Source organism: Symphodus melops (assembly GCF_947650265.1).
Source record: "Symphodus melops genome assembly, chromosome: 3".
NCBI classification, from domain to species: Eukaryota; Metazoa; Chordata; class Actinopteri; order Labriformes; family Labridae; genus Symphodus; species Symphodus melops.
The window spans coordinates 8606570-8620940 of NC_136693.1; the positions used below are offsets into that span (position 1 = coordinate 8606570).

At 41.9% G+C, this 14371-nt stretch overlaps 1 protein-coding gene across 5 annotated transcripts in view; it reads left to right on the forward strand.

The window, feature by feature from the left end:
* The first annotated feature begins 635 nt into the window (after nt 1-635).
* pcdh9 (protocadherin 9) overlaps nt 636-14371 on the forward strand; it is a 194762-nt gene continuing 181026 nt past the window's right edge. For 4 of the 5 annotated variants that reach the window (XM_079339863.1, XM_079339862.1, XM_079339864.1 and 1 more), the window contains exons 1-2: nt 636-1367; nt 1849-4994. In XM_079339863.1, coding sequence (XP_079195989.1) covers nt 1959-4994 — 3036 coding nt within the window. In that variant the 5' untranslated portion in view covers nt 636-1367; nt 1849-1958. Of the gene's footprint in view, nt 1368-1848; nt 4995-9882; nt 13963-14371 lie in introns of those variants that run through there. The other variant, XM_079339866.1, reaches the window with a different exon arrangement.

The following is a 14371-nucleotide window of genomic DNA, read 5'->3' on the forward strand; positions in this document are numbered from 1 at the left end:
GGAGGACAGAGTGCGTGCAAACATTCGTAGACAACGGTTTCTCTGTCTGGACTGCAATTATTAGGGACACTCTCACACAAGGCGTGTATTGTATATGCCTGTGTTTATTCTTGACTTGCATCGGAAACCGTTGCACCGCATCCTTTTTTTCCCTTTGGTGTGCTTCAGTCTCATGGCTTTTCATGTCCACCCCAATTAACGCAGCCTACCTGACTACAGCCTAACAGGTTGGCATGTGTTTGACGCGTCCCTTTAGAACCAGTGCCTGCTGTGTACCCTTAATCCAATAAAAAGGTAGAGGACAGAGATTCTTTCTCCCCCTATATTATAATCAGCAGCACGAGCAGCTTCTTCATGATCATCATCCTCGTCACCCACCCCCCTAACCCCCCCGCCTCGGGGTTTTTTGGTTAAGCGTCTCTCCGCAGCCTGCAGCATCTTCACGGAGCATCTGAGCGCGGACAGCCCCTCCGGTTCCCATTTGAGTGACGTGACTCCGGGCCAATCCTGTTGCTGCTTGGGCTGTCGACGCCACTGAAGGAGCGGGGCGGTGTCCAATGGCGAGGGTCGGCGGGTTGGAGGGGGGTGGGGGTGTCGGTGTGGTATACTTCACCACCCCTATGGGTTTACACAGAGTTAGTGCAAGATATTCTGCTCTGGGAGTGAGAGTGCAAGGATAAACGGAACATACACGCTGCGCATCGATGACACACTGACTGAACAACCTTAGTGTGGAGCTTTCCAACTGGGATCGACTTTGATATTTCTCTTTTGAGCCTTTCTTGTCTTTCTTTTAGATTTAACCTTGTGACTACGCCGGCTGATCATTGATGCTGCTCCGTGAACTTGGAACATGACGGGACATAAGTGTCTTCTCTCGCGTTCACCTCCGCTGCGCCTTTACCTTAACAGGTAACCGCCAGGGAGAAAAAAAGCCGGTTATTCTTGGGACGTTTGCGGGAGATAAGCATTGATATTGGGACGCGCTCTCATGGAAGACGTCGCAAACCACTGACCACCTGGCTTTATCTGCTGGAGAGCAACGCTGATCACCGCAATCACCGCAGGTCGCACAATTATTATTAGATCCTGACCATTCCTGAAGTTAAATGGGGGAAACGGAACTGCGACATATGCAGGCTACAATTTACCCCAGTTTGTGCAGCCAGCTGCTTTTTCCCCAAAACCTGTTCTAGAGTCTGATTACTCCTGCAGGCGACTATTTTTTCCTTCTCTTTCCTGGACACAAAGCTAAATCTGACTGAGAAGGATATCTTTTTACCCGAAGAAGCTCGCAGGCACAGAGAATGAGAAGACTATGAGCTGACACACTCCAGTTTTTTTCTCCTGCGCTGTAACGGATTCGGGTATGTACCATATGAATAGGTCTCAGATGCCAAATAAGAATTGAAAATCTGACTGAGCTTATTTAGCAGGCTTCATTCATGCGTTTTTATTCACTCACAGCCCACACAGAGCTCTTTAATTTGGCCAAATTAAGTATAAAATGAATAAGAGAGTGTAATGTGTTGTGAAGTTTTGTGCCCATGAGGTTTTAAGGCTGTAAATTCTTAATGATATTGAAATGTGGAGGATTTAAGAAAAAAAGGAAGCAACAGACATGAATGGCTCGCCTTAATGGTTGCTGCAGTGTTTTTGTAGATTTTTTTTCCCTCTCCTGTGAATTGTTGATGATGGCCTTTGGGCAAATTAACTAGTGAGAAATAAAAAAGTAAGTGGATGAAACAGCTGACTGTGTGGGATGTTTTGTGTGTTAAAAAAAAATGGTATTACTGCATATCAAAGTTATTTGTCTGAAAATAAACTCACATACTCATGTGTTCTTAGGTTTTTCCGTGGAAGATTCCTGCCATCACATGCAAGGAGTCACTGCCTGTGAAAGTGTTGCATAGAAAGAATCGTTGAGTTGCAAAGGCTGGAAACATATTTACAAAGTCATGGATCTAAAAGACTATTACCTGTTGGGCGCCCTGCTTGCCTGCATATGGCTAGATCCTTCAATAGCCCAAGAGCTAATCTACCCCATCAGAGAGGAGTTGCAAGAAAATGTCCTCATTGGAAACATACCAAAGGACCTAAACATTTCCCATACAAATGCTGCTACAGGAGCAAGTGCTAATTTGGTGTACCGGCTCGTCTCCAAAGCAGGAGATAACCCGCTGGTACGTGTTCTGAGTAGCACGGGTGAGATATTTACAACATCAAACCGAATCGACCGAGAGAAGTTATGCCCCGGTCCCTCCTTTGAGGACAGCGAGTGCTCCTTTGAAATTGAAGTGGTCATCCTGCCTAATGATTATTTCAGGCTGATTAAGATCAAAATAATTGTGAAAGACACCAATGATAATGCCCCCATGTTCCCGTCCCCTGTGATCAACATCTCCATCCCCGAGAACACGCTCATTAACAGCCGCTTTGCGATTCCCTCTGCCACTGACCCAGACACTGGCCCCAACAGTGTCCACAAGTACGAGCTGATCAATGGGCAGAGTGCCTTCGGCTTAGACATAGTGGAAACGCCTGAGGGGGAGAAGTGGCCCCAGCTCATTGTGCAGCAGAATCTGGATAGAGAACAGAAGGATACGTATGTGATGAAGATTAAAGTTGAGGACGGTGGCAGCCCACAGAAATCCAGCACTGCTATACTTCAAGTGACAGTAACTGATGTCAATGATAACAAGCCTGTGTTCAAAGATGGCCAGATAGAAGTTCATATACCAGAGAACTCCGCCATTGGCACGTCTGTGGTGCAGCTTCAGGCTTCAGATGCAGACATAGGGGCTAATGCAGAGATACGTTATGTGTTTGGGACTCAGGTTTCTCCTGCTACAAAGAGACTCTTTGCATTAAATACAACATCTGGCCTTATTACAGTGCAGAGGCTTCTGGACAGAGAGGAGACTGCTATTCATAAGCTCTCTGTTTTAGCCAGTGATGGCAGCTCCAGTCCTGCCAGGGCTACTGTCACTATAAATGTGACTGATGTTAATGACAATCCACCTAATATTGACCTGAGATACATAATCAGTCCCATTAATGGCACTGTTTTTCTGTCAGAGAAGGATCCCATCAATACCAAGATCGCTCTCATAACGGTGTCGGACAAAGACACTGACATCAACGGCAAGGTCATTTGTTTCATAGAGAAGGACGTGCCCTTCCATCTCAAAGCTGTGTATGACAACCAGTATCTGTTAGAGACATCTGCCCTGCTCGACTATGAAGGAACAAAGGAATACAACTTTAAAATTGTAGCTTCAGACTCGGGGAAACCAAGCTTGAATCAAACTGCATTGGTGAGAGTGAGACTGGAGGATGAGAATGACAACCCGCCTATTTTTACTCAACCAGTGATTGAGCTGGCTGTCATGGAAAACAACAAACGTGACCTGTTCCTCACTACTCTTAGCGCCACAGATGAGGACAGTGGCAAAAATGCTGAGATAGTTTATCAGCTGGGACCAAATGCATCATTCTTCGATCTTGACCGCAGAACTGGCGTCCTGACTGCATCCAGAGTTTTCGACCGGGAAGATCAGGACAGATTTCTTTTCACTGTAACTGCGAGAGATAATGGGACACCTCCTCTGCAAACCCAGGCGGCAGTTATTGTAACTGTATTGGATGAAAATGATAACAACCCCAAGTTCACTCATAACCACTTTCAGTTCTTTGTGTCTGAGAATCTTCCTAAGTACAGCACAGTGGGAGTTATAACTGTGACAGATTCAGATGCTGGAGAAAATGCTGCTGTTTCTCTTTCCATACTGAATGACAATGAGAACTTCATCCTGGATCCTTACTCTGGGGTGATCAAATCTAATGTGTCATTTGATAGGGAGCAACAGAGCTCCTACACCTTTGATGTCAGGGCTGTGGACAGTGGCAGGCCCCCTTGCTCCTCAGCTGCCAAGGTGACCATCAATGTCATTGATGTGAATGACAACACCCCCATCGTCATCTTCCCCCACTCCAACACATCGTTCAAGCTTGTCCCTCTGTCCTCTATCCCGGGATCTGTGGTGGCAGAAGTGTTTGCAGTGGATGGTGATACGGGGATGAACGCAGAGCTGAAATACACCATCGTGAGTGGGAACAACAAAGGTCTGTTTCGGATTGACCCTGTCACAGGGAATATAACTCTGGAGGAAAAACCAGCCGTGACTGACATAGGCTTACACAGATTAGTTGTCAATATAAGTGACTTGGGATATCCTAAATCTCTTCATACTCTGGTGCTGGTTTTCCTGTACGTAAATGATACTGTTGGCAACTCAACACTCATCTATGACCTCATCCGACGCACTATGGAAACCCCAATTGACCGCAACATCGGTGAAAGCAGTGAAACTTATCAAAGTGGTGATTATTTAACCATAATGATAGCCTTTGTTACTGGGGCCTTAGTGGTGATTATTGTTATCTTTGTCACTGTGCTGCTGCGCTGCCGCCACGCTTCCAGGTTCAAAGCAGCACAGCGAAAAAAACAGGGAGCTGAGTGGATGTCACCTAACACAGAGAACAAGCAGAACAAGAAGAAGAAGCGCAAGAAAAGGAAATCCCCAAAAAGCTCCTTGCTCAACTTTGTCACCATCGAGGGGAACAAACCTGACGACCCTGCTCACGAGCCGATCAACGGAACCATCAGCCTGCCGACTGAGCTGGAGGAGCAAGGGATTGGACGCTTTGATTGGAATGCCACGCCGACCACGACCTTCAAACCTAGCAGCCCAGACCTGGCCCGGCACTACAAGTCTGCTTCGCCGCAGTCGGCCTTCCATCTCAAGGCAGACACGCCGGTCTCGGTGAAGAAACACCACGTGATTCAGGAGCTCCCATTGGATAACACATTTGTCGGGGGCTGTGACACCCTTTCCAAGAGGTCCTCAACGAGCTCCGACCACTTCAGTGCCTCAGAGTGCAGTTCCCAAGGAGGATTCAAGACGAAGGGGCCCATGCACACCAGACAGCAGGTAAAAGAGCACTTTTACTGGTCTATAAGTACTGCCTATAACTGCCCTGTTCCACAGTGCTAAAGTGCCAGTTTAGATTAGAGACTCAATCTAACTTACCTTGAAGCAGCAGAAAAAAAGTTCTGAGAAAAACTGCTTCAGAAAGTTCCACTCTTTCTCAAACTTAAAGTTGGGGGGTAAAAAAGAGAAAAGAAACCCGAGGAACTGCTAATTAATGGACTCAGCAATCACATGCATCATTTTGGGGGATTAATTATAGACTACTATTTTGTCATTACTATCTATTTAATTCATATTTAACAGAATGCAAGTGGGTGAGTGATTGCCTTGCCTTATTTTATCTCTTCAGAACTGAGGTTAGATCACTGGTAAACTGTACCAACATATCATTAATTGTGACTCAATGGTCTTTGTGAAAGAAACATTTTTTTCTTGCCTATCTACTCCGATTACTGTTTCCATCATAGATAAAATGCTGCACACATTTGCCCCCCCCCCCCCCCCAAAAAAAAAAAATGTAGATGACTTTCCACCTCTATCCTCATAAAACTCTGAGTCTGTTCATGTTTTTTTTGTTTGTTTTTTTGTGTGTATAGTTACACCACTAAAGACTCTTACAACACCTGCCGCAATAACAATAGACAATAATTAGTGTGCTGCAGTGGTATTGTAAATGCCACTGTAGGCTCTACCATGTCTAAGCTTGAAGTAAATGCCCCCTTTCGACGCACGCGAGAGAACCGAGTGAAGCTCGTCTGGAACTTGATACACATCCAATTCAAAAAGGATTAGCCAATAATGAGCCTCGAATTTCAACGTAATCCATGCTGCTTTTTTATCAAAGCCTTATTAATTTTTCTGTTAATAAAGCGGCACTACACAACACACAGTTCTCATCTAACAGGAGCACACGTGGACAAACACAGGGAGCAGCAGAGAAGAGGAAGTGCAGGGGGAGAAAAAGGAAGGCAGAGACAGTGTTGTCAGTGGGTCAGGCTTGACGGGTGGTGGTACTGAAACTTTAGGTGGCAGTGTTGAGCTGCATGGCATAGCCTGGCATTCGGCCAACCTGCAGTGGACTTCTAAGTGTGAGGGAGGAGAAGAAAGGAGTGAAACCTATGTCAGTGTTCTTAGTGAAATACTCTTGCCTAATGATGTAGAGGCTGCAAGGGGAAGATTGATAATGGCAGTTAGGGATGAGTGATAAGATTTATCCAGGAGAGAGAGAGAGAGAGAGAGAGAGAGAAGGTGGAATTACAGGGGTGACACTGTGCGAGTCCTATCGATGCATACACCCGGGTCACTGCATCTGGGGTTGCATTTAATGCGTTTCTGTGTGAGAGTTAGTAGTCAAAAGAGGCATTCAGTTTAGCGTCATTTGCAAGGCGCCGTCGGTGTGTGTGTGTGTGTGTGTGTTTGTGTGAGAGAGAGAAGAAGAGGCGATGAAATGGGTGACGGTGGCAGCAGGGAGACAGGAGGGGAGGGGGTATTCAACCCTAGTGGAGGACACATGAGATATGACACTATACTGTAAGCACAACTTCATTGATTCGCTCAGTCATCCCACAATTCCACACAAGATTTATTGGAATCAATAATTCTGACAAATGATTCAAAGACGCACACAAACAGAGCGTGCTGTGTATAGTGCCATCAATGATATAAATAATTCACTGCCGCTGATACTTTGGCTCACACATGTTTGTCTGAAATGTAGTGTACACTGATCAATACATTTCTATGTACTTGTTTATTATATAAATGCAATCTTTATAGAAGCTGAAGGTTAGATTGGAGCTCGAGTTATTTAGAGAATTCTTTCCTTCTCTCCTTAATGAAAGAAAACAGTCAGCTACTAGAGCCTTGTCAATCACAACACCTTTCCCCCTCTATGCTGTCAACTATTTAACAGCTGGAGCATGAAACATATTCTTTGACATATATTCCTATAACCACTTCATAGAATTTGAACATTGATAAGAAGAAAAACCTGTAGTTAAAAAAGAAATCTAACTGTCAGAAGGAGTAAAAGGTTTGAGAGGCCCCCCTTTTTAGCCATACCTGTGAATAACTAAGAGAAATGTGCACTTTAATATTTGTCTGCCCACTAAAAACATTTGTTTCTTATCTCAGTATTTTTATTATAAGACCAAAAAGTAATTTTCTACCTTTTTTGCGATCAACTAAGGTCTATCTTTGGAGATTTGTAATACAGGCTCTTAGGTATCCTCGCCCAGTTCTTGGTTATAATTCTTCCAAAACATCTCCATGATAAGGACCCCCACTTCAGCTTTGAGGTTAAATGGCAGTTATTGATTGTGGTTAAATGATTAGACTGCACTGACATGACTTACTGGGTAAAGTCTGGGTATGTTTTCAATTACATCCATATTTGGATTGCTTTGCTCAACACAAGCATCTGTATCGACATGTGGATGTCATCTCCATTTCATGAGCATCGATGATTGGACGCTCATCCCGTTTGTCCCCTTCCTTATTTGAAATCCTGCCTGTGTATTTGAGAAAGACTGAGACAGATATTAAGTGTAATTTCCAAGCAAAAAAAAAAAAGCCAAAGCCAAAAAATACCAATTACCTTCGAATGAATCTTTAAACAGACATTATATCCGAAAGGTAATATCAGAGGATTATAAACTCATATTTCCTGCAGAGCAGGAGCGCTTTGGTAGATAAGTACTGCATTATTAAAAGATTCCTCTTACATACATTGATAAAAAAATATGTCAATATTATTTAAAGTTAAAAGTTAAATGAAGCATTTTCCTTTTTTTCGTTCTCAAAACCATCGTCATGAACCTTCATCACCTGGAATTGACATAGAATAGGCAATTAAGTGAAGGAGGATGTTCAAGAGACCTAAATGTTCAAAGCTAAGAGAAATAGCTTTTAAAATTGACCTTCTTTCCAAGTATTGAAAAGCCATTTTGTTCCAGCTTTTAAGAGTCACTTGTTTGCACCATCAGTCACCAATCAATACTTTAGGAAACTGAAGGAAAATTGATAATCACGGAGGCAGAGGACATGAAGCAAGAAAGAACAGAAATGAAGGTTTTATTGGGTGTCTCCCTCTCAGAGAATACTCTCTAATGGAAATAGCAGACACAGACAAACGTCTGGTGAACTCAGCTTTATAGAGAATCAGAATGCGCTTCACTGGCCAGGTATGTTTAACACACACAGAATTTAACTTTGGTAAACTGTGCTCTTTCTTACTACAGAGGTAGAAAGATCCCAAACTTTTCTTTATTTTTTTCTCCCTACTTATTATTTAGCCTCCAGGGACTTGCATTAGTGTAAACAACACTTGGGGGGGGGGGGGGGGGCACGAAAACACTGTCCTAGTTTCACAAGCATCTAAGAAATTAAGTCTAATCATAGCCGTTTCACCATCAGTCTTACTTTCTGCCTTTTGGCGGTTTGACAAGGAGACGGGTTCACTTACACAACAAGTGTCCGCCGGCTACACATTAACCATGTACTGCTCATCAGATCCCAAGGCTCGTGTTGCTGGACATGGCTAACAGGGTTAGCGCAGGGTTAGAAAGTGTAGTCAACACCCTGGTGTATCAAATATGCTTAATCGACAAAATCATCAGATCATGTTCACTCTTCACTATTAACATTGGTGGTGAAAATAAGGCTGTTTATTCTATCATGCATTATCAAGCTCATATAGATGTATTTGTTTACTCTCTCGACGATACAGAAGATCCTTCCCATTCCCCCCTTGTCTTTGTTATGTTAATATATATTACATGTGCAGATACATAATTATGGCACTTGTAGAGAGGCATAAAGATGTGCAGCCATACAGCCCTTACAGCTATATACAGAAATGCATAATTGTAGTGGGTTATTATTGTTTTTCTTGCATGGCAGGAAAGATGCAAGTACTGAAATGTTATGCACACCTACAGTTCAGTCATCCAGCACTGCTCTGATGCCTCCTCCTGCAGCACAAATCCTGCCTTATCGCCCTGGGGAATCAGTAAAGAATCTCCTTTTTTATGCAGATTCTCTATAGATACAGCACATATAGAACAACAGACAGCTTATGCATATTAAGCTGTCTTAATCAGAATACTTTGTTTTCATTTTTTTTTTTCTGTTTGCATCCTCCTCTAGTATTGTTGTCCTTCCTGTTGTGACCACTGCAGTAAAAAAAGACAGTCTTTTATCAATCACAATAAATAAGCAGTCCATTAAATATTACAGCAGACATTGTATTCAATTTAAAATGCAGGATAAATGTCGGACTAGTGAGGAAGAGCAGGGAATCTTTCGCAGAGTATTCCTGGTGTTGTCTTGTCAGTGCATTATAATGAATGGACATTCTATGCAAACCAGAGTTTGTACAGACCATTGTAATTATGGAGCCTTGGGGGAGTCGTCCTTCTTGTGCAGGTTCATTTGCCACATTAATAAGGGGATTAGTAGTACGTACGGGGGCTGATGGCAGCGCGAGAAGTTTGAGAAGATTAATGAACTATGACAATGTTGCACCTGAGGGGAAAAGTCTGTTGCAATATCTTCTGGGTTGTGCTGACACGGAGTTTGGCGCTATGAAAGAGGAAGATGGAGAGAGGCCAGTGATTGTTGCCGACTGTAATCATACATCCTTTTCCTCAGCTATCCTGTCACTTCTCTGGGATGCTGTGTTTGTGATCTCTTATGCTGTACATCCTCATGACACTTTGGAATGAAGATGTTCCAGTGAAAAAGTTCCCCTTCAAAATAAGAGCACTAACGTGTAAAGTAGCAGGATTTCCCTGCATACTAATATTTCATACACTGGATATCTACTTTTACAGGCACAAATGTATCCCCCCCTTTTTTTTATACACTGTTTGCACATTTTTTGTTACAGAAAAACTGGGCCTGTTTCCAACATCAGATAAATGATGGAGCAAACCTCTGGTAGATGCAAGAAGAAAACACCTGCACTGCATTCTCTTATTGAGTAAAACGTAGCAGATCTTCAAAACAAATGTAGCTATCAGGAGATCGTAAGCCAATAAGTCCCGGAGTGAAGTATCTATCAAAGCTTTAAATCATCAGTGGAGGATTTGCAGGCCTCTTTAATGCAGAGAACTTTATATTCTTTAAGAAACTTGTCATGTCCTCGATGTCTAGGTGGGTAAAAGGAAATGAAATGGATAGCAGGCTGTATTAAGGTAGTGGTTGTGAGTACTACCAGAGTAGATTATTGCCCCAAGGGGGAATCCAGTTGTGTCTGCACAAAACAACAAAATAAATCAAAGCTCCCTGTTGGAACACTGGCTGAACTATGGAGTTCATTTACACCGCTGTATATGCTTAAATTTTCCAATGTTAAGAAAAATGAAGTGCTACTGATTGTTAACATATTTATTTATTTATATAAAGCTTTTTTTTGTTTCCTTTTTGTTTCTTTAACTGCCCGAGATACACTGGCCAAAAACACAGATGAAGGCAAATTACCAGGAATTACATTAGATTTTTTTGTGCACATTGTATGAATTTTCATTTCATTTCCAACCATTTTCCTTCAACTGTCCTCATCATTACACTCTGTTTCTGTCAGAAATATACAACACCACTTTTTGATTATGACAGATGTTGTCATATATCAAAAGGCCGTTCATGTGTTTGCCGTTATGCGTTTTTTTTTTTTTGCTCTCTCTTGGTTTTATGTTTGTCCATCACTTTTTGCCAGCAACCCATTCATCTCAAATTCATCATCCATTTCTGCAATTTCTCAAAGCAAATTGATTGATGATCAATCATCTGGGGATTTGCTTTGTGGAGTTTAATGTTGTGCATGCACGAAGAAAACACAAAGTCATTTGGGCTTTTGTGCAACTGTCATTACTTAATTCATCTCCATGTTTTCACTAATCCACAAAACACATTTCCCATTTATCTCAGGCAATCAATCAAGTTGACATACTAGCTTCATTTTTTTTCTAACACTGCATGACGATAAAAAGACAAACTGCAGCTTTAAACACTTGCGCTCTCCACATCTCAAGTGAATTCTCTCAAATTTACCTTCAAAAGAAGAGTAGAGGGTGGAAGAAAATGTTTCTTGACTACTTGCTTGTTAAAAAAAAAAGTGTTATAAAAAGATGAAGTTCTGATGCTACTTCATTGTTTGAATGTGTCCCCCCCTCCCACCACTCCCACCCCAACCTAAATAACCCATCTCTCCTCTCCACTCCTCACATGGACCTCCCTCCACCCATTTCTTATCTCCCCTGTCTCCAACCCACACCTTTCACTCATGTTTTATCGGGGTCAATGCTGTTACATGCAATGTTAAATCACAGAGGGTGTGTTCTGATCATTTGTGACAGATGAAGCACACTGCCCCCTTTTCTTACGGTTTCCCCTCTCCCCCGTATCATCATGAGAGAGAGGTGTGGGCGTGTGTATTTGTAAAAAAAAAAAGAAAAGAAAGAAAAAATGGGCAAAGCGAATCTGTGTGTGCTGACATGACAAACCCAGAGGGAGACGCATCCATCGGGTTGTTGTGTCAAGTGACACACAGGCCATTGCTCTGTCACTAGCGTGTGCCAGTGTCTAGACTAATAGTGGTGATAATGGCGTCGCCAGCCAAAAACCGCCCTCGAGCAAAAGGGCCACACTTGACTTGAAATGTGACTGCCATTGACTGCTTTGCCACCGGGCCCCATCGCTCACAGAGACTGTGTAACCCTCATCAATGTAAATCTTTCTTGTATATATGAGATGTTTCATGTAAATTGAACTCCTGGTAATCTTGCCTAATGTGCTGTGGTAAACAATAATGGACTTGTTTATATATTTTTTCTTTTAATTTATTTATTTGCCCTTCTTTTTCTTTTTCTTTTTTTCTCCACACTGCTGGGTACACTTTAATTACATCTGAAATAAACTGCTGCCAGTTCTTCAATACAATGCAACTCCCATTCTGTTTAAAAAAAAAAGCTTTATTTGAACAGTGCTATTCAACCTTTATAATTTCATAATAAATGTTTGAAAGAGATGGTTTCTTTCTTGTTTTTCATTCGTATGTTTGTTCTGCCTTTTGTGATGTTGTGATAAAACATTGTGTGTAAACTGGGATCTGTTTCAGTCGAGCTGCCGTGTGTGAGCCAGTTCTAATCAGCGCTGCCTGTAAACGAGGGCTTCGGCTGATTATAATGCCAAGTTGTGTATTTTAAGAAGCAAACAGATTTGCTGGTTTTATCGCATCCAGTATTTCAAATCAGGAAATGAAAAACACTGAAACACGACACAATCTGAAGAGGAGGACTCAACGACCAGACATGGTATTCTAGGTGAGCCAGAACAGGGCAACTGTCTGACATTAAAAGCTACAACAAACAACAGACAACTTAAGAAAGCACAAACTCACAACCATTCAATTTGTCTATAAGGTAGTATCTTAAAACGTTTTTTTTTTTCACCAGTTGTGTTTTCTGCACCTACTTGTTTCATTTTGGGATTTAATTGGGGTTATTGAAGCAATGAAAGCAGGTGTAACTGAACAGCGCTTACATTTTTCACGTGTAAAAGTATGTTCATCTGGACGGCAAATTTAAGACCTGCTCAGCACTTCTGCACAGCCTAAAGTGAAATCGAGGGGGAAAAAAAATCAAACTTGGATGTCTTAACCCACACCATCTTCATCGTCATCAACATCCCCACCAGAACCATAGCAAACATTCAAATACTTCAAATGTCACGTCAGTTGTGGGTATCTTTGAAATATCCGACAGGGGAAACACTTTTGTATCAGCATTTTTTTTTTTTTTTTTTTTTTTCAAAATCTTTTTGCTGGAGCTGACTTTATTTGCAGTGACACTTCCATTTGTTAATCTCCGGCCACCTTCCAGTTCAAGAAGCACAGATGTGTCAACTCTTAACTGGGTTTTTTTTTTTTTTTCCGCAGAAGTAGAGAGAAAAAGGAGGAGGTTAGGGTGGATTTCAAAGTGCCACGCCAACACATCCATGGAAAGTAGGCCTAACTCAGCTTAATCTGTCCACTCCGTTTTTCAAGCCACCAGCAAAAGCTTAGACTTCATTTGAGTGAGGACGAAAGCAAATAAAAAAAAAATAAAGAGGATAAATAAATAAATATAGGCTTTAGAGTTTGACCCCAGCTATATGGACACTTTAAAAAAGCTGTGTGCACTCACTTGCTGGAATTTGAAACCTGACTTCTGACCTAAAGTATCATCCTATTGCCAGTCCTTTCAACAAAAAAGGGAGGGAATGGTAAGAAAGACAGTTTGGTGTTCCTGGACATTTTATCAGAATATGTTACAAATTCAACTTTTGCATAATCTGTGTGGGAATCTGCAAGCATCTTTGGAAACACTATGCTGTCATTACATTTGGTGAATGTACTGGCAGGTTCACTTTTCCTGCAGACTATTTTTGCAGGCAGACAGCATCGCAGATGGTCTCAGATTTGACCCCTATATGCATAGTCTCGCTAGTGGGTGAACATGAACAGTCAGCCCTTTCTCAGTACAAAGCAATTCTTCAATTAACATGCCAGCGGCAAAATGTAACGTATAGGTTTTGACAATGAGGAAGCAATTAGCGTAAGGCAGAAAAAACAATAACAATACTGCAGACTAAAACTCAGACCAGCCAGCAACCAGAGGCATAAAGGTTTGTGTAGATGTTGCACAGAAAGACCGTGTATTCGCAGAAATGTGAATACACGGTCTCAGTGTTCGCATTGTTCTGTTGCGCAACATTGTCATAATGATATTGAGTGCACATGACAGAGCATAACATCCACTGCAACAATTACCCACGCAGGGCTGATATCACATGACTTGTTAACTTTATTTGGACAGAAACCAGACTAATTCTGTCCTCTGCCTCGGACAAAGCGGCCCCTGTTTTATTATGCAGACCCACTATATGCACTGATATTGATAGTAAGCCGATAAAAGTAATTGATTGATGACCCATTGGTGGTCTAACACATGATTTATCTGCCGTGTTCAAAGAAGAAAAAGTTTAAATTATGCAAGCCAAAATCTTCCATTATACTTGAACACCCATTATTAAAGTGTTATATTAAAGTTTTAACAGTCGTCATAATTGTTCTGTAGAAAGTGACCTTTGAGATCGTTGTGTGATTTCATTAAAACAGATGCATTCGAGTGTACGGAACATGTTACTGTTAGGTGAAGCTAATTGGAATTCTTTCATACACTGTTGGGTACTAATTTGATATCCAGCAATTAATTCTGGTTAAGATTATGAAATGTGGTGTTTTCCAAATCTTAAATTGTAGATGTCACGACGTATCAGAGAAATGTAAAACGTTCAACATTTGGTCTGTGATAGTAGCGATGTGAACAAGTAACACT